Genomic DNA, 20913 nt, shown 5'->3' on the forward strand with positions numbered 1-20913 from the left:
ACGCCTGAGCTGGATTCATTCACTTTTAAGAACCAGAAGGCAATGGAACACGTACTGGCTTCTCCGCACCACTCCAACCTTCTACAGGCTGCGATGCTCTCCCGTTTCAGCCCAATAGGTTCAGCAGGTAGAGAGTGCAAAGCTGGACTCCAATCCTCCCCCACCCTATCTCCAGGGACACCCTTTCAGGTGGCACTTTGCTTACCCTCTTCACAAGGTAGCCCTCTCTGATCCGCTTTGGTTCCATGTCGGACGGACAAAGAGATGGCCGAGTCCCGCCGCAGAAGTCGCCTCAGAAGCTCGCCCTCCTCTGAGAGCTGGGGCCGTTGTGGGCTGCTTTTCTAGAGCGAGGGCCCTTTCACAGTTTCCCCTCTGCTGGCAATCGCGTGATCACATCCTCTTCCCCTCACCGGGGTGGAAGATTAGAATAAGGAACTGCAGAGTGAAACAACCCATTCTTTGCTAACATTGGAGATTTGTCAAAAGTACAGTTGGGTCGAATATTTACCTAAGGTCAATTTTTATTATCATAAAGGAAATAATTCTCCTAAAGAGAAAAAAATGGTGAAAGGAAAAGGAAAATGAACAAGAAAACCCTACTGGTGGAAATTTTCCTGGCTTAGGAATTATATCTAGAAAGGCTGAATCAAAATGCCCAGAAATTCAGAACTGTCTGGTTAGCATAACAAAGGCAACTATTATTAAGTGAATGTCTACTTCTGTCCCAGGTGTTCTCCTAGGTGTGTTTCAGCCTACCTCATTTAGCATAGTTCTTATAAGAAACCCACAGGGGAAAGGATATTGTTGCCTCTATCTTAGACATAAGGAAACTCATGCTCAGAGAAGAAAGCAGTTGTCTTAAGGACCAGAAGAGTAGGGAGGGTCCTTAACAGGGTGCTGCTACCTCGCATCGGGCCTGTGATCTGTGTCACACACACCACTAACCCCACAGTAGAAAGAAGTTCATACCCAAACATGTTTGAGAAATTGTGTGTTACAGTCCCAGTTTGCTGGCTCCCTTTCAGCTTAACAAATTAAAGACCCTCCCAAAGCACTACAGCCAAGAATCCTACTGTAATGGTGGTTAATCCTGTGTTTTTCAAATTTATTTGACCACATAATTCTTTTTTTGAGCAATCGCTATCAACATTCTTGTGACAAGTTAAAGTGGAAAAAAACCCCTCAAAAACATATTTAACATGAATATCTAAAAATGACCGACCCCCAAAATAAGTCCTAACCCCCAGTACCTTAGAATGTGACCTTATTTGGGAATAATGTATAGCAGATGTAATCAGTTAGGATGAGGTCATGCTGGAGTAGGTGGGCCCTTAATCCAATATGACTAGTGTCCTTAGGAGAAGAGGAGTGAGACACACAGAGAGAAACAGAGGCATAGATGGGAGGAATACCTCTACATGCCAAGGAATGCCAAGGATTGCCGGCAAATACCAGAAGTTAGAAGAGGCAGACCGGGATTCTCCTCTAAAGCAGCCATAGCGAACATGGCCCTGCCAGTTGATTTCAGACTTCTAGCCTTCAGAACTGTGAGACAATACATTTCTATTGTTTTAAGTCACCCTGTTTGTGGTGCCTTGTTATAGCAGCCCTAGGAAACTAATACACGTCTGAAAAACTTGTATTCTACAGAATAAACTTTGAGAATGTTAACCTGGCCATGTGAAAATGGGCAGGTTATTTCATCATCTGTGCCTCAGTTTTCTCATCTGTAAAATGGGAAAAAATAACATTTATTCAATGGGGTCATTCTTAGGTACGTATTCTTAAATAAGAATACTTGTAAATGTTTAGAAAAGTGTCTAGAACATAATGTGTCCATAAACGTTAGTAATGCCTCATTGTCAAGCAGTCTCCATTTCCTTACGGCGAGTCCTTTTCAATGATAAGTTCAACTGAGATTATAGAAGTAACATAGGACTAGGTTTTTGACTAGTTTCCTTCTCCCATTACATCAGTCAGCATTCTTCGGCTGCAGTCACGAAGAAACAAACTCTGGCTTATATAGGCAAATAGGAATTTACTAGATGAATGTGGGGTGGCTCATGGACTTGAAGGAAAAAATAAAGACTCAGGTCTCTGAAAGGATGGAAAACAGCACAGCTGTGGGATTCTACAAAGCAAGAAGTAATGGACGGTCTCTTTGAGACACCAAGTTGAAAGAAGTCCGGTGGTTTTCAGGCTCTACAAGAGTTTCCAGTGACCGGGCCTTTGGTTGGCCTAGCTTGGCTTAGTGCTCACCCCTCAGCCATCCGATGAGGGGAGCACATGAACGAACAGCCCCATCCAGTCGGAGAGGGCCTCATCCCCCCAGGGTAAAATCAAGGCACTCTTAACAGTAGAAGAGGGAAGGGCCCCTAGGCAGGCAAAGACAACAGATGTCCACAGAAGGCGTATCAGGAGCCAGAAAGTCAAGGGCAGAGAGAAGATCTGTTCCCGGGGTTTTCTAAGAGCCTCCTGATTCGCTCTCCTCCCTCCTTCCAGCTGTGGATCTAACCCAGAGTCATTGCCCCTCTATTTTTCGCTTTTCATCTTATCCTAATCGATTCCTTAGAATTATAGATGACTTGCCATCAGTTTCTCATTGCACCAAAATCAGTAAGAAATTGGAAAGTTTTGGGGGATAGGAGTGGAAGAATCAACATTTGATGGCATCTGAGCAACACAGAAACAAAGAAAAGGAGGACGGCCAGGTCCGCATTGACACAAGTATTTTGCTGCATTGGTGTTTGTACAGGCAATGGAAACTGTTCACAGATTTACCAAGTCTAATTTCATGGCTAAATGTATCTCTTTTAGTTTGATTAACCTAGTGACTTCTAATTTATAATGTTTTCTCCTTTTGTCCTAATATGACCAGAAGTCTTAACGAATCCTTACTCTGAAATATCGTATCTCTTAGATGCCTACAGTGTAAAAGCACCCCCTGCATTCTGAATAATTCTTTTCAAGAAATATGTATTGAATACTTACTATGTGCCAGGCCCTGGACTAGGGAAAAATCTCTTGCCACCAATGAGCTTCCCAGATGTGTTAATCAGGTGAGCATTACCACGGCTGGATTAGATGCTGCCACCCCTGCCTCCCCGGTCAGGGGTCCAAATGCCTGCTTAGCGACCCCTAGTGGTCACTAGAGGGAACTGTCTGAATCAATGACATATTAGGACTTCCTTCTCTTACTGGATGGAGTCTGAGCAAATGCTCTTCTGCTCTGATGGATTCTATTCCCAGATCAGATAATTAGAACCTCTTCCAATATCTTTTTTATGTGTATATTTCTAGGCTTACTTTTAAAACTCTCTTTCTGTCCTCCTTTTAATTCTCTCACATTGGATCAATACCTTGGAAACAATTCTTACAGTACATTTTATTGGTGTAAAGAATATTTAAGACTTTGGAATAAGCAAAAAAGATTACTGCATGTCTCCAGTGGAAAACTAGGCATCATTTACAGCACACCTTTCCAGGTTATCTGATTCTATGGAGTTTGTGCTTTCCATGTATTTGAATTGTTGTACAACTCTATAAATTGTGGATACCTGATAACAATGCAAATAATTCTTGTCTATGGACATGCAAATAAATTCTGTCTGGTGGAGGTTCAACCCCACCCTACTCCCTGTGGAAAAAGCCAGTTTTTTGTCCATTTGTAAATTGATTTTACCGTTCTTTTACTCCATATCAATTTGTCTTTGACTTCTCCTTTGAACCAGTTGTGACAGCTGGCCGGCTCCCACTTTAATTCATGAGCTAAATAAAATTTTCCTTTTATTGTATGTGAGTGATGATTTTATTTTGAAACGTTTTAAATGTTTTTAATTTAAAATTTTAAAAACTTATTCTTCAGCATTGGTAACTCCAAAAAAGGCTTACATCTAGCTGAGAAATATCGGAATACTGTTAGTACTCAACCTAAATGAAGGTGTCAGAACCAGAGAAAAGTCTGAGGTGTACCTACGTGCAAGCTTACAACTAGTCTGCACAGTTTTGTGGAAGCTGCTGGAAGACACAAGACTTCCGGACCTTACAATTTGACAAAGGACTTTGTTACTCACAACACAGTAGGCAGGATAGGCTTCATGTTTGTGTCGTTCCTCTTGTCCCCAGTTGCTGTGAGAAAAGAAGGAGCAGCCTAGAGGGATGCTGCACATACAGGAGCTTACTGAGCCCCAATCTTTGACCATGGACTACAAGCAAACCTGCCCAAACTTTGCCTCAGAAGGAGACATTATCCTTATTACACTGGACAGTAAACAAATCTGCCCTTGCTCTGCAGAGAGATCCTATCTCCATCTCCCAAGGTTATTGTTCACTGTACAAACATCCTTGAAAAGATAGTGTCTCTCCTTGCCAATTGTGAGGAAGCACAAGAGGTCCATGGAGAATTATCTCCCAATGAAAGAAAAGCCTTAAGTTGTTGATTTCTTTAAACCCATTAGAGAATATCTAGTTGCTGCCCAATGGGCCTCCAGCTCAAAATGCATAACTGAGAGCACATATTAAGCAATTCTTCCCAACAGACACAGAATTCATGTGGAAATGATAAAAGAAATATAAAAGTATATATATGCATATACCCATTTGCTTCACATATATTTCCTTGCTCTGTCAACTGAGAGCCTAGAAGCAACAACACCCTGGTAGCAGCGTTCACAGTACAATGGACTAAGTGTTTATATGTCTCCAAAATTCTAATCCCCAATGTGATGGTATTAGGAGATGGGGCCTTTGGGAGGTAATTACTCCATGAAGGTAGAGCACTCATGAATGGGATTAGTGACCTAATAAAAAGATACAAGAGAGCTTGCTTTCTCTCTCTCTGATCTTCTGCCATGTGGGGGTAAAATGAGGAGACAGCAGTTTGCAACATGGGAGAAGGCCCTCATCATAACCCAACTACAGTGACAACCTGATCTTGGATGTCTAGCCTCCAGAACTGTGAGAAATAAATCTCTGTTGTTTATCAGACACTCAGTCTGCAGTAGTTTGTCACAGCAACCTAAACTGATCAAGACACTAGTGCCCAGATCTTGATACACTATCTCCAATGAAAGGAACTAGGGGTCCTTGGAGAAACAGATGATTCTAGGACTGGGACAGGAAATATACAAGATGAGCCTGGAGCATCTTGTAGTGTCAGAAAGCAAGGAAGTGCTAAAAGTTTTTTAAATAAATAAATAAAACCACAATGATGGGTTACGTCAAAGGGACACAGGAGCCAACGGAAAGAGATCCCAATGGCCAAAGCTGGAACAATTCAAACAACAAAATAGATAAAGCACTATTGGACTATAGCCCAAAGAATAAAATAGATAAATAAATGATTGAACAGGTAAATAAATGAGGGAGAAAAGGCAGATCTATCCCAAGAATTCCAACTAATTTGTGTAAATACTCCACCCTCAAGAAGATGGAGGCTAAATCCCCACTCCTTAATCATGGGCCGCTTATAATAACTTCCTTCCAAAGAGTACAGCATGGAAAGAGGAAAAAAAGAGTAAGTTTATGGTGGAGAAAACTGACAGACACAGCCTCAGCCTGGTGATCAAGGTCAACATCAATGGTGTTAAGTCAGGTTGAAAGTATGCACTCTTGATATCTGATCATGTGGCAAGCCTCAATTGAGGAACATTCTGCAAAATACTTGACCAGCATTCCTCAAAACTGTCAAGGTCATCAAAAAACAAGGAAGTTCTGAGAAATTATCACAGCTAAGAGGAGCTTATGGAGACATGAGGACTAAATGTAACATGGGATGGGATCCAGGACAGAGAAAGGACATTAAGGGAAAACCAAGTAAATCTAAACAAAGTATCGACTTTAGTTAGTAATTATGTATCAATATCAGTTAATGAATAGTGACAAATATGCCATATTAATGTAAATGTTAATAATAGAGGAAACTGGGTAGAGGGCATTTAGGAACTCTCTGTATTATCTAAATTTTTCTGTAAATCTATAACTATTCTAAAATGTATTCAATACTGTGATAAAAAGAAAGCATTTCCGATTTATCTTCACCTTCTTAATTTTTATCCCATTCAAATGGAGATTCTGACGGGAAAATTTCCGTATTGTTAGGTTTACATCCTATTTGTTCAGAAAGGCTTTAAATTCATTCAGGACTGTTTTGCAGTGGAAACTTCATTTTGTCAGTTCTTCCTCTCCCTGTAAAGATCATGGAGGTAGAGAACACTGCTTTTTAGAAGAGTGTACCTTTGTGATCTCAAGATTTTAATGCAGTGTGTAAGTCTCTAATTGTCTAAAGATGGAAAGCACTCAAATTTCAGATTTTTAGAGATATCATTAAATAAAGGTCTTACACCAACAATGACAACCAAAAACTAAGAGGATAGGTCCCCAGAAGAATCCCACTAATACAGCCAAGCTGAGAGGACCAGCTATTGGAAGTATGGACTGCTGAAGGTCAATGCCAACCAAATCCCAGTCCTGCCAGCACATTCGGAGAAGTGCAGGAAAACAAGCACCGTGGAACAGCGCTGCTGGGCACTTACTGTCAGCTCACTCCTTGTACAGAGAGTGGATCTGAAGGAGGAGAAGGGGCAATGCTACTGCTGCCTGTAGATAGGGGCAATTGTTGGATGAAAGGGTGGGCGAGCGGGAGCTGCAGGCTCATAGAACACGCGCACAGTTTGCCACAGCGGCGAGATTCAAGGTGTCTGACAAGACCTCCAGCAGTGCTGCCCTGGGGAAGGGATGCCTTTTTCTTGTATGCAATAGTACCCTCCTCCAATTAAGCACCGTGATCCTGAGGTTGCTAGGCCCAGAGGGGGTGCCTTTTGCCATGAACAATAGACCCTTCACAGGCTAGCTGCAGCCCAAAGGAGTTCCCCAAACAACTACCAAGCGGCAACTCAAACAGAACCTTGCAGAAGCTCCTCGCTTCCATTTCCTTGCCACTATCCCAAGCAAGTAGGCTTCTGGTCTTTTAAAACAAAACACTAGTAAATCTAACATTTTTTCTACTTCCTTGAAATGGGCTTGAAAGATATGAACAGGGATAGAGCTCATTTCAACTCTGACACTGAAAGATATAGAGCTCTCTCTTAAAGAACAACGAGCAAACAAAAAAAATCAGCACATTTGAAAAGATTTGATAGTGCCAACTGTAACATGTTCCTGAAGGAGCTAGACCCAGTAGGGTACAATCACAAAGTACCTATTCTTTTTCCCAAAGCTCCACTCTGACAATCAGTTAGTTCCTTCTCGGCCCCTTGGGTGAAATCTTGGGCAGTTTCCACGTATTTCCCAAGAACTCTTAGCTTTTAAAACAAACAACCCAAATCAGCCTATCGTATTAACTTGATTAATAAATCGTATTAACTATAGTCCAGTCTAATATTAAACACTCCAAACATTTTTGTTTAACTTACAGTTTCCCCAGCCCCAATTTGAACCCTGGAGTGGAGAGGGAAGTTTCTGCTCAGCTTCTTCGCCCTATCCTTCTCCAATCTTATTTGCTAGGTCAGGTTTTTCTGGACTCTCCGGGATCTAAGGGGGAGGTAGATATGGCGAAAGATACATCATCAGGCCTGACCCTGGGTCAAACATCTGGGACATCTGCCTTAGCTCCTGGGCTTAGGGGGAGGGGAGAGACTGTTAGGCACTGTGCCTTAATTCCTCAGTTTTGTACATCATTAAAACTATTTGAAAAACTCTGCTTTTCATGATAACCTAAAGGGCATGAAAGATGCCCTACGGTGCAGATTCCTTTCCAGTGGACTCACTCACCATGAGCAGCGCTGTTCACTCATTCAGTTGCATTGAGCCCATTTGTGTCAGCCCTGGACTGGGTCCTGCCTGACTGGCACAGCTACCAGCTGGCACTGGCGCTCGGCAGATGCACTGTGCCTGGCTCCTTCTCTCCCAAGATGTACATCCTGGTTCCGCCATTGCTGATGATGGCAACAATCCCGTCCATGTGGACAAGGTCTTCCTCCTGGATGTTCCCCGCCATCACCCCGCAGCCTCTGGAGTTTCACCAGATAAGCTGTCCTTAAAGGGTCCCTTCATCCTTCCTGTTGGTCTCTGTGGAAAGGATCCTTCTTAAGCTACCCCAGGCAGGCTTCCCCTCAAGGAGTCTGCGTCTGGCCCCAGAATCCAAGCTCTTGGGCCTCCAGGCAGAGAGACTGCAGCTTTGCTCCAGTGCGTTTCTTTCATCTCTGCCTCCTAGTGAGAAGTACTCCACCCAAGGGCTCCCTTCTTTAAACACTTCCAGTTTGGAGCACTCTGAAAGTACCCCTGAATCCTCTCCACTTGGTCCAAGGGGAAGGGAGCATGTCCTCCCTTTCCAAATGGGGGATGGGGAAGTGGGATGGGAGTACAGCACACGGACGGCTCTCCTAGGAAATCTCCCCAACCTTTCCAATCTCAATACTCAGGCAGGAGCCGGGCGATCACTGATGGGAGTAGAGCTTGTTTGCCTCTTTTACAAGCGCTCTGTTGTTCTACGTCCTTGACACATGATTTCCATCCCATGGCCTGACATGCCTGCTCCAGCTCTCACCATAAGGTGACTGTTTTTGAAGGCTGCCCATAACACAGACCCTGAAATCTCCTTTCACACAGATGGTGTATTCAAGCACCACCCACGCGCTCTCACATTAATTTTTGTTTCCAAAAACAAGAGTAGGTAGGAGGCAGGATGTGGTCCAGAACAAGGAGAAAGGGGCCTTGTGAGATACAAGTGTCCTACAGACTCAAGGGTCCCATTAGAGACTGACCAGCGCATAAATGCCATATCCCACTGTGATGCACGGGCAAGTTTAGGACGGAGGAAGGGAGTTTTCTAAATAAGCAAGGTCAGAAAACTGGGCGGGGCTTAAAGGAGCTCAGGAGGCCTGAACACAAAGGCTTGTGACTCCTGCAGTTCCTAGCAAGGTCTTCCCAAGCCCTTCTGAGCTCAGCCAACCCTGCTGAGAGCTCCTCCATTTGGGAAAGGTCCTCAAAGTGGGAGATGCTGGGAAACTATAAGAACACAGACTTTGGAGACAGATTCACTTTCAGATTCCAGCTCTACCTCTCACCTTGGGCAAATGGCCTGACCTCTCTGAGCCTCCATTTCCTCAACTGTAAAATGCAGATAGCAAAGGCACCCACCTCTAGGACTATTGTGAAGATGACAGGAGATGTTGGGTGATGCCTGCAAAGAAGGCCGTATGGAAGAGTGGCGAAGATTATGGCACAAGACCCAGCTGTCTGGGTTCTAATCCCAGCTCGACTATTCCCTAGCCATGTGGTCTAAGACTCTGTTTCCTTGTTTTTAACACTAGGGTGATAATAGTCCCTGCCTCAGTTAGAAGATGCCAACTATTATATATAGAGTGGACAAAAAACAAGGTCCTGCTATATAGCACAGGGAACTATAGTCAATATCCTGTGATAAACCATAATGGCAAAGAATATGAAAAAGAATGTATATGTATGTATAAATGGACCGCTTTGCTGTACAGCAGAAATTAACACAACATTGGAAATCAACTATACTTCAATAAAATAAATTCCTAAAAAATAAATAAATAAATAAAATAATAGTCTCCACCTCAAACTCGCTATGGGAAGTAAATGAGGTAATGTATGAACAGCTCTTAGGTGAGTATCTGGTATGTATTGAATAGTAAGTGCTTAGTAAATACTAGGGTTTTGTTTTTTTTTAAGTGAAAGCATAAATGGTAGCCTGGAAAAATATTTGAAATAAGTATGAAATACAAAAAATTACTCTTCATAATACAAGAAGGACTCCTACCAATCTAGTAGGAAAAAACCCAAGAGAAAAAAAGGGTCAAAAGATATGAAAAAGCATTTCACAAAATAAGTATAAATGACCAATAAAGATGAAAAAATTCCCACTTCAGTAGTAATTTTTAAAATGCAACCTAAGAAACAGCAAGGTTTTACTGTATAGCACAGGGAACTATATGCAATATCTTTTGAAACTATAATTGAAAAGAATCAGAAAAATAAAAGAAGAATATAGATATATACATATATATGTATAACTGAATCACTTTGCTGTACACCTGAAACTAACACAATACTGTAAATGAACTACACTTCAATTAAAAAATAAAATGCAACTTCAAACAATTAGGATGTACCATTTTTGCCCATCAGACTTAAATTTTTTTTTATAATGGTGAGAGCATGAGTGTATTTCCATATACTGTTAGTGAAAATATAAATTAGTAAAAATCTCTTTGGGGAACAATATGGTTGGTACCTCTCAAAATTTAAATGCGCAAAAGTCACCATTGACAATATGTGAATGAATGAATGAGTGTAGCTATGTGCCAGTAAAATTTTCTGTGTGAACTCTGAAATTGAGTTTCATACCATGTTCGTGTATCACTAAATATTAATCTTCTTTTGATTTTTCTATTTAAAATGTCTTAGCTTGCAGGCCACTTAAAAGCAGGTGGCAAGCTCAGTTTAGCCCATGTGCCTGCCATTTTGTCCTCTCCTAATCTGAGGGAGGGAACGCCTGCTTTTTGCAGGTTAGGGGAACAGGCTACAGTATGATCCTTTGTCCTTAACTCTGGACAGCAACAGAAAACCCCTCAACTAAATTTCGAACAGTTTTCTCAGCACTCTGTCATATGCATACACTATAATAAATATAACAAATTTCTTTTTTATAGTTTTGGGGAACAGGCGACATCCCTTAGAGGTCATCCCAATTCTAACATATTTGTAAATATACTCATGGATTTTTTTGGATTATCAAAATAGTACAAACCAGTAAACATTTTAAACAGTACAGAAAGGAATGAAACAAATATGGAAATGAAAGAGGGTGAATTGATATTTTAAGTGTTTTCCATTAAAAGCAGTGATTTTGTATTTCAACAGGGTCTTTTTCATCACATCAGAGCAGGTAAATGCCAAAGTCTCAGAACTGCCTTCTTCTAGGTGCACTGCTCAGGAAAGTGGAAGGAAACACACAAAACTGTTAACCTTGGGAATTCCCAGGCGGTCCAGTGGTTAGGACCCTGTGCTTTCACTGCAAAAAACTAAAAACTAAAAAACCAACCAACCAAACAAACAAAAAACTGTTAACACAACCCCAAATGTTTTAGGAAGTCGGGGAAGTCAGAAGGCTTTCACCTTCCACTTTAATCACTTATGATTTGAACTTGTTACAGTGTGCATGTATTCTTGCAGTAATTACATATAAATGAAGAAAGCATTTATTTTAATGATTTACTCAGAGTTGTCAAGAGCGTGGTAGGAGTGTAAATCAGTCCCACCATTGCAGAGGGCGACTAGATCGTGTATAGCAAAAGCCTTAAAAAAATACAACTCCTTTGACTCAGCAATCAGGAATTTTCCCCCTTAAGGAAATAATTATAGTTGTGAGGGGGAAATATAGCCATGAGGATGTTCTGTGCAGTGTGGTTTATAATATGGCCCTCCATATCCACAGGTTCCAAATCCAAGGATTCAACCAACCGCAGATAGAAAATACTCAGAAAAAAAAATTCCAGAAAGTTCCAAAAAGTAAAACTTGAATTTTCTAAGCACCAGCAACTATTTACATAACATTTACTTTGTATTAGGCATTATAAGTAATCTAGAGATGATTCAAAGTATACATGAAGGGTTTCCCTGGTGGCGTAGTGGTTAAGAATCCGCCTGCCAATGCAGGGGACACCGGTTCGAGCCCTGGTCCGGGAAGATCCCACATGCCGTGGGGCAACCAAGCCTGTGCGCCACAACTACTGAGCCTTCGCTCTAGAGCCCGTGAGGCACAACTGCTGAGCCCGTGTGCCACAACTGCTGAAGCCCGCGCGCCTAGAGCCCGTGCTCCACAGCAAGAGAAGCCACCCTAATGAGAGGCCTGCGCACCGCAATGAAGAGTAGCCCCTGCTCACTGCAACTAAAAAGAAAGCCCGCGAGCAGCAACGAAGACTCAACGCAGCCAAAAATAAATAAATAAATGTATTAAAAAAAAATAAAGTATAGAGGAAGATGTGCATAGGTTATGTGCAAATACTATGCCATTGTATATAAGGGATTTGAGTGTCTGCCAATTTTTGGTAACTGAGAGGGGTCCCTGGAACCAATTCCCCACGGGTACCAAGGGACCACTGTAATGAGAAGTTAGGGGGAAATCTAAATGTGCAAGAATAAAATGTTGGTTAAATGAATTACAAAGCATGTATAGACTGAAATAAAGGCATTCAATAGAAATAAGTGGGGAAAAAAACAGGACGTGAACCAGTTCAAAACTTTATGTGCTAATTTTTGCAGAACAAATTTGGAATTTTTTTTAAAGGGAACTTTATTTTAATTTTTTTTTTATTTATTTTTGTCTGCGTTGGGTCTTCGTTGTTGTGCGGGCTTTCTTTAGTTGCAGCGAGCAGGGCGCTACTCTTCATTGTGGTGCATGAACTTCTCATTGTGGTGGCTCCCCTTGTTGCAGAGCATGGGTTCTAGGCATGTGGGCTCAGTAGTTGTGCGCACAGGCTTAGTTGCTCCCCGGTATGTGGGATCTTCCCAGACCAGGGCTTGAACCCATGCCCTCTGAATTGGCAAGAGGATTCTTAACCACTGCGCCACCAGGGAAGCCCCAAACTTGGAATTTTTATTAGGCTGAAAAGTTGTTGAATTCTGTGATGATCTAGGTGCTGTGGAATCAACTGTCGATTTTTTAATAAGAGCATGTTTAATAATGGTCTGTAAAAATTTTAATAGTAACAGGTATAGATTGCTGGAGATTTGGGGGTATAGCTTTGGTGTCCAATGAACAGATAAATATGCCCTCTGGTTTGGAGTTGCTTCAGCTACACTGAAGGCTCCAGAAGACTAAGCACAGCTTGTCAGGGACTGGCAGTGGCACCCTCTGCAAGTGGCTATGCAAGTGGGGGACGTGCTCTCAGTGCAGACATCAGCACCTTTGGCATTACGAATCCTCAGCCTGGATGCAGCAGACCTAGGGAGGCATGGCCTGCTGCGGTGGCAGCCTGAGCTGCAGGAGAGAATGCTAAGAAGGGCCAACGGGGGAAACACACGGTAACTGATAGAGCTGTCCATGAGTCCCCATGAATCATTTTCTGCAGAATTTCCAAAACACACAGGGGACCAGAGAAGGGAGCCAGAGCTCCCATCACAGAAGGTATGTGCAGAGCTTGAGAAATACCATGTACAACTGTTGTTGTATAGCTAGATTTTCCCCAGACTTGCAGGGCTGGGGATACACAAGTTCTATATCTACATCACAGTCACTTGATACCAAGTGTATCTTCAATCTTCAACTTGCTCAGACAAGTTCTTTCCTAAAATGGGCTTCTGAAGATATAGCTGCTTGGAGTTCCAGTTGTCACCTATCCTTCTTACATTTCCTGCCCATGTCTAGATGAGCTAAGTGGCATTAAGTATAGCTGAGGTCACGGAAGAGATTTTTAAATAAGCTATTTTAAAAGTTACTGACATCATCAACTCAGAGCTGTTATTCCCGGGTCAGCACAACGTCCTCTCTGCAGCAGCGGCAGTGGTTGCTGATTACTGCCTGGTTGTGCAGGACCACAGTGGGTACCAGATCTGAGTGGGTGCCAGGAGCACTGTGAGATCTCCCACCCGCTAGCAGCTAACCTCCCGTGAAAGATGGAGGAAATTGTTTCCCAAAAGAATTAAACCAAGTGAAATATCAGATCCTGATTTGGTTCTGTAAATATTTGACAAATTAGAAATAATAAATATACATTTCGTTCCGATTCAAACTGACTTCCCATTTCTTTCAAAAGACACCGTAGGGCTTCCCTGGTGGCGCAGTGGTTGAGAGTCCACCTGCCGATGAAGGGGACGCGGGTTCGTGCCCCGGTCCGGGAAGGTCCCACATGCCGCGGAGTGGCTGGGCCCGTGAGCCATGGCCACTGAGCCTGCGCGTCCGGAGCCTGTGCTCCGCAACGGGAGAGGCCACAACAGTGAGAGGCCCGCGTACCGCCAAAAAAAAGACACCTTAGTCTCATTTATAGGGGAAAAAAGTTAAAATTGGGGTTTATTTAAATATTTAGCAAATAACTCTGGGAAGGGAAACTGGACCAAATAACATCTAAATTCCTTTCTGACACCTAGATTCTATGATTCTATGAAATGAACAGGATTCACTCACATTTGCTTTGTTTGTTTGTTTTTTGACAGTTTGATCTTTTTCAAGCCCCTGGTTTCTAGGATGTTAAGGACAATAGCAAAAGAGAAATAATTCAGCTCCTCCTGGGAAGGACAGATGTCAATGCATCTAAGACTTACGTTAATCTTCCAAATGCTATAAACCATTTTTAAAATGGCATACTTCTTAACACTTTGATCAACACGAATCAATAATAATAATAAGCTAAGATTTATTGAACGCTTACTATGTTTTGGCATTGTGCTAACACTTCATTTATTTTAACCTCATCTAATCCTCCCAATCTAACGAGGCAACTGGTTATTATACCTGGCTTGCGGGTGAGGCAGTGAGCACAGAAAAGTTATGTGACTTGCCTAAGGACCTAGAGATTATCGTATTAAGTGAAGTCAGTCAGACAGAGGAAGACAAATATAATACGATATCAGTTATATGTGGAATCTAAAAAATGATACAAATGAATTTATTTACAAAACAGACTCAGACACAGAAAACAAACTTATAGTTACCAAAGGGGAAAGGAGGAAGAGCTATAAATTAGGAATTCAGGATTAACAGATACACAGTATTATATATAAAATAGATAAATAACAAGGACCTACTGTATAGCACAGGGAACCATATTCAATATCCAGTAATAACCTATAATGGAAAAAATCTATATGTATGTATAACTGAATCACTTTGCTGTACACCTGAAACATTGTAAATCAACTATCATTCAATTAAAAAATTATTTAAAGGACAAACATTATTCATAAAAATAAATGAGAACACTCAGATAATAAATAAATAAATGGCTTGCCCAAGGCAGCTCAGCTCATAAGGACAATTGGATGGGATTTGATCCAGATCTGTCTCATTCCAGAGCCTACAAGCTCCACACAATACCTGGCATACCGTCCCTCAGGCGCTTGGCAGCCAAGAGAAATCAATCATTAAATTCACATCAACCCCACCCCAAAAAGAGTCACCATTTCAAAAGAAGAAACAAAGCTTCATTGACTCTTCATTTTTTAAAAAAAAAAATGCTTACTGTGTTTTTTATACAGAAGTCACTGAATAAAATATCTCTACGATAAATGCAATCTTGGATTTTGTATAGCAATTTCTTAAAATCTCTCAACAAATCTGAGGTAAGGAAATAAACGCTCACCTTCAAAGGGCTCACCTTCTTAGGGCTTCCCTGGTGGCGCAGTGGTTGAGAGTCCGCCTGCTGATGCAGGGGACACGGGTTCGTGCCCCGGTCCGGGAAGATCCCACATGCCGCGGAGGGGCCCATGAGCCATGGCCGCTGAGCCTGTGCGTCCGGAGCCTGTGCTCCGCAACGGGAGAGGCCACAACAGTGAGAGGCCCGCGTACCGCAAAAAAAAAAAAACAATAGGAGTTATATATAAAACTCTCTGTCTTAATGCAGAAATAAAACTTGAACACACACACACCTATATAAAATCTCAGAGGAATATCCTTTAAACAATCTTCCATGTAAATCATCTTCCATCAAAGTGCTTAAGATAAAAGTTTAGCAGTAAAATTTTGAGGTTATAATCTTTGGCAAAGGCCTAAAGCGTGTATATTCTAGGTGGCCAATTAAGAGCAGATGTATATGCTCCGAAATTATATCAAGTTGTTATTCAATAAATCAAAGTGATGATAGACATATAGAAAAAGCAGATATATATATTCTACAGATATATATATATTCTACATTTCACACCTTATGTCAAAATAAATTCCAGAGATGGATCAAAATATAAATACTAAAAATGATATCTGGAATTTCCTCTCAGAAAACATGAGATAAAATTATTTTTATAATCCCACAGTGGTGATGCCATAAGAGGTTGATAGATTAAATTACATAAAAGTTAAAAAAAAAACTATGTATGAAAAAAGCATCACATACAAAGCAAAAAAGTGTCAAATCGAAAAAAATATTTTATTACATATCCCAGGCAAAAGAATTATTTCCTTGATGTACTAAACATTTGCACAAAGAAATAAGGTAAAGACAATAGAAAATGGTTAGAGAACATGAACAGGTCATGGGAAAGGAAGTTCAAATGATTCTTAAACTCATGAAAAATGTGTGAACCCGAAAAAAGATGAGATGCAATTCTTTACATATCAGATGGCTCAGAGTCAAAAGTTAGATGGCATCCTGTGTTGCTGAAGATGTAGGGAAATAGGCACGTGGCTGGTAGGAGTATAAAGGAGAGCAAACTCTACAGAAGGAAATTTGGCTAAATCAAAATTCCAAAAAGCTCATATTCTTTGACCCGGCAAATCTGCTTCTGAGCAAAAATCCTACGGATATACTTACCGGTGTGCGAATAACAAGTATACAAGGACTCCCCTCCTCAAAGTATAAAGTAGCACCTTGCATCATCCTCTATTTCTTTCTCCTTCTTGGTCATCATAGCATCTACCGATACACAATTTGTTTTGTCTGTCTCCCCCTCGAGTGCATGTGTGTAAGTAAAGGGTGAGTAGCAGACTTGCCTGGGGAGCTGATCCTGGGTTTGCTTCCTCACAGCTCTACTTCCTTGCATAAATGTGGACCACTACATACTACATTTTTGTTATCTGTCTTGTTTACTGAGAGAGCAGCAAATGGGCACTCAAGCCTTGGGCTGACATAACTGGAATCATATAAAGAGACAGGAGGGGAACTAGGGCAGAAAAGTCTCTTTTTCAAGATGAATCACACATACCCTGACCTTGTTCATGGAAACTATGTTTGGACTCCCTACTGGATCACTGATGAGCCCAAAGAAGTTTGTGTGCTGCTTTCCATGACCTGTTTCCATCAACAGAGTAACCTTACTGCTAGACTCAGTTCCCATTGAGTCCTGCCAATTGGATTGCCAGGAGCTACTCTTGGTGGCAAGACAAACATCAAAAGGCAGGCTGCATGCCCAGCATCTAGAACAGGACCTGGCACATATTAAGAACTCTATAAATAATATTTAAATGATAAATGAATGGATGAATGAGTATGTTGCTAAGTGGAAAAGAGCAGGGTACACAACTATGACACTGCATATTATCCTTTGTGTAAAAAGATTAATATTGCTTCCATCTTCACAGGCTAACTCCAGTCAAATGCACAAATAATTCACACCTTACAGATGAATATACCACTTCTGCATTTGGTGGTTGCAGGGTTTTTTTATGCCAGGACAGAGATTCTTCTTGGAAAACAGTTGGTGGTCCACTCTACCATATATATAAATATGTGAATGATTAATCAAGGTTGTATATCATAGGCAATAGTGATTTTGAACTAGAAGAGTACAAAAGCAGACATTACTAGGATAGCTCTATTATCTGCTTCCCGAAGGATAGTGTTCTAGATGCTCTTAGGGACATGAACATGCCACAGTAAGAAAAAAAAGGCCCTGAACAAAGCTGGGAGTGGGATGCAGTAGATAGGCGGATGTTAAACAACACAGAATCATAGTGATCCCACTAAGACAGAAGATTGAAAAGTAATATACCAAAAGTAATTAATCATCTTGGTCTTCCCTATGAAGTTGTTGAATACCAATCAATAATTTTGAGTGGAGGGATGCTGATAAAAAATAACGGCTTTTAAGGTGTTTGTATTAAGCTTTCTGATTGTAGTTAGATAACAGCTAAAAGTACATATATTGAAGCAGAGAAAGACATATTTTTTTCTATTTCCTATATAACAAATGGACAGATGAGGAGAAGCTTACAGCTGATCCAAAAATTGTTAAAATTCATTGAGAAATAAACTTAAAAGATAGGGTTACAGCATTGCCTATCTTTATATCACTCAGAATGATGAGATTTAATAGAAGACGGTTCCTGCTAACCGGTTATCATAGGGTGGGCTCTGTATCAGGGCTCTAATTCAGACAATACTTATCTACACAAGTTTTTTTTTTTTTTATAGACTTTGGCCCATTAACTGCTTATTTTCACCAAATCAAAGGTAATGTACAACAAAGGAGCTGCAACTATTACAAGGTCTTTCCACTCTGGTTGCTAGCAATGCAAACCATTCCCAGCCTTGTGTGAGTTCCAGGAATTATTCAACCTAGTGCTTTCTGGTGGTTCTTTCCTCATCTCATGGAATTTCACTCCACACGATCAGTTAGCCAAAGATTCTCAGCGACTGCCCTGCAGATATCCAGAGCATCCTCATTCTCTCTCTCTCCCCACCACCGGTCCCCCTGCCAATCCCCCCCTCACTGATATTCTGCCCTGCAAATTCTAGCCAGTCTCCAATAATTCTGATCTCTGCTCCTCAATCCAGTGTGTCCACTAGGCTCTGTTTCCATTCTCCTTCCTGCACCACAGCCTGGAAGTGGCCACAGACGGCAAGCTGGGACTCTACCATAGGGCTCCCCTTGTGTATTTCACAGTCCTATGCTGCCTGCCATCCACTGTCTAGCAATAGTTGTCACATATATTTTGTTTAATTTTCTAGTTTTTTATTACAGGAAAGAAATTCTTGTTGCAGTTAAACCTTCATGAGAAGAAACACAAGTCAATAATTTTATTCTCCATAATTTCTCCAAGAGTGATGAAGGGTATCTCCAAGGTCATTGTAAATGGTATTGTGGTCCTGTTTTACACACACACACACACACACACACACCGATTCTTATCTTTTAGGGATTCTATTGAATTATTTATGGACTAAGTGATACAATTTCTGGGATTTGCTTCAAAGATATGGGTGAGGGTGAAATTGCAAAGAGGTAAACATTGGCCAAGAATTGATAATTACTGAGGTTGGGTGATGAGTAGTGTCTACTTTTTAATGTTTGAAATTTTCCATAATAAAAAGTTTTCTGAAACCAATTCTAAGAAACCTCTAAGTTTAAGGCCCACTACATGACTTCTACTATGTCAGCTGAGTAAGAACAAATGAGCTAAGAGCAGGCCTTTGATGGTAGAAAGGGCAGAACACGAAGGCATGTGATGTAAAAAAGAAACTGAAGGAAAGTGAAACAAAAGCTAATGGCAAACTTCAACTGCTATATCTTATCAGTCCAGAAGACAGCCCCTCCTAAAAAGGGTACAAATGAACTTATCTACAAAACAGAAATAGAGTTATAGATGTAGAACACAACCTTATGGTTACCAGGGGATAAGGGTGGGGCAGAGATAAATTGGGAGATTGGGATTGACATATACACACTACTACATATAAAATAGATAACTAATAAAGACCTACTGTATAGCACAGGGAACTCTACTCAATACTCTGTAATGGCCTATATGGGAAAAGAATCTAAAAAAGAGTGGATATATGTAAATGTATAACTGATTCACTTTGCTGTATACCTGAAACTAACACAACATTGTACATCAACTATACTCCAATAAAAATTAAAAAAAAAAAATAAGAAGACAGCACCGGGACTTCCCTGGTGGCGCAGTGGATAAGAATCCGCCTGCCAATGCAGGGGACACGGGTTCGTGCCCTGGTACGGGAAGGTCCCACATGCCGCGGAGCAACTAAGCCCGAGCACCACAACTACTGAGCCCACGCACCACAACTACTGAAGCCTGTGCGCCTAGAGCCCGTGCTCTGCAACAAGAGAAGCCACCGCAATGAGAAGCCCATGCACCACAACGAAGAGTAGCCCCCACTCGTCGCAGCTAGAGAAAAGCCCACGCGCAGCAACAAAGACCTAACGCAACCAAAAAAATTAAAATATATATATTAAAAAGAAGACAGCACCAACCCAGGCTGACAATAGCTTCTCCACTTACTGCGTGACTGAGAGGTTGCAGAAGCTCTACCCAACACCATGTTGTTACTGCTGCCGTGACTGCCTGGTCCTTATTTTAGAGAGTGAGATTTCACAAATCGCAAAACCAATCTGTCCTGTCACAAACTCTGGCTAAATGGAACCTGGATCACCATGGTAACAGCAAAGGCAGGCAGTGGAGGAGGGATGCTACTTTGTCACAGAGACGAAGAAGCTGGTGAAAAGCAAAAGTCAGAGAAAGCATCCCATCCATCCCTCAGGATCCAGCCCCGAATTCTGCCTCCTCTCAAGCCCCATGGCCTCCTCCAAATAACTAGGTTTATAAAGCACCTAGTCTGTGCATCCAAGGAAGGTATAATTTTCTCCATTTAGCAGAAGGGAAATCTGAGGCTCAGCAAGACTAAGAAACTCTCTAAAGTCTGATAAGCACCAAAGCTGGGATTGAAACCCAGACCTACCTAGTGCCAGGACCCATGTTCACCCATCTCTGATCCTGTAGCATTTAGCATTTGAGAGTGCTCATTTAGAAATTATCTGTATTTGCTTTATACTATTTGTATAAAGCAAACACAGTGGACAACATCAAAAAGGAAGACGTAGACATAAAAATAATTTTTAAGCATTTAAAGGTCCAGAGTGTTTTGAGAACTCCTATTTCACTTCCCTCCTCTCCCAAATTTCAACCAAATAAGATCAAAATATTAGAATATAATAATAAGGGGGAAATCTCTTTCCATCATGGAAACCTGAGAAGAGACACATAAACAAAGAGATGCATTAAGGGACCAGCCAAACAAGCAATATTCTAAGACATCGATTTAAATATCACCAGGATAGAAAAAAATTATACTGTTCAGTTCAGGTCTCCTTAGATAACTCCTCAAACAAAGAGTACAATGTAAGTTGGTCTTATTGTTGTTCAGTGTCTGTAATAAATCCTTTTTTTAAACATTTTAAAATGTGGTAGAGAAAAGAATATTTATCATCACAAAC

The 20913-nt window shown here is 41.2% G+C and overlaps 1 protein-coding gene across 6 annotated transcripts in view; it reads right to left on the reverse strand.

Annotated features, from left to right (window-relative positions):
* PLEK (pleckstrin) overlaps positions 1-20913 on the reverse strand; it is a 58044-nt gene that overhangs the window by 24478 nt on the left and 12653 nt on the right. For 2 of the 6 annotated variants that reach the window (XR_010934486.1, XM_067704859.1), the window contains exon 3: positions 15324-15482. The exons of 1 other annotated variant lie outside the window; for it this stretch is intronic. Coding sequence is in view for 3 of the 5 variants with exons in the window: in XM_067704859.1 (XP_067560960.1) it covers positions 15324-15449 (126 nt within the window). In the remaining 2 variants the exon portion in view is untranslated. Of the gene's footprint in view, positions 1-205; positions 436-14769; positions 14810-15323; positions 15483-20913 lie in introns of all 6 variants that reach the window. 3 more of the 6 variants (XM_067704861.1, XM_067704862.1, XM_067704860.1) reach the window with 3 other exon arrangements.

The sequence above is a fragment of the Pseudorca crassidens genome, chromosome 14 (genome assembly GCF_039906515.1).
Source record: "Pseudorca crassidens isolate mPseCra1 chromosome 14, mPseCra1.hap1, whole genome shotgun sequence".
Lineage (NCBI taxonomy): Eukaryota > Metazoa > Chordata > Mammalia > Artiodactyla > Delphinidae > Pseudorca > Pseudorca crassidens.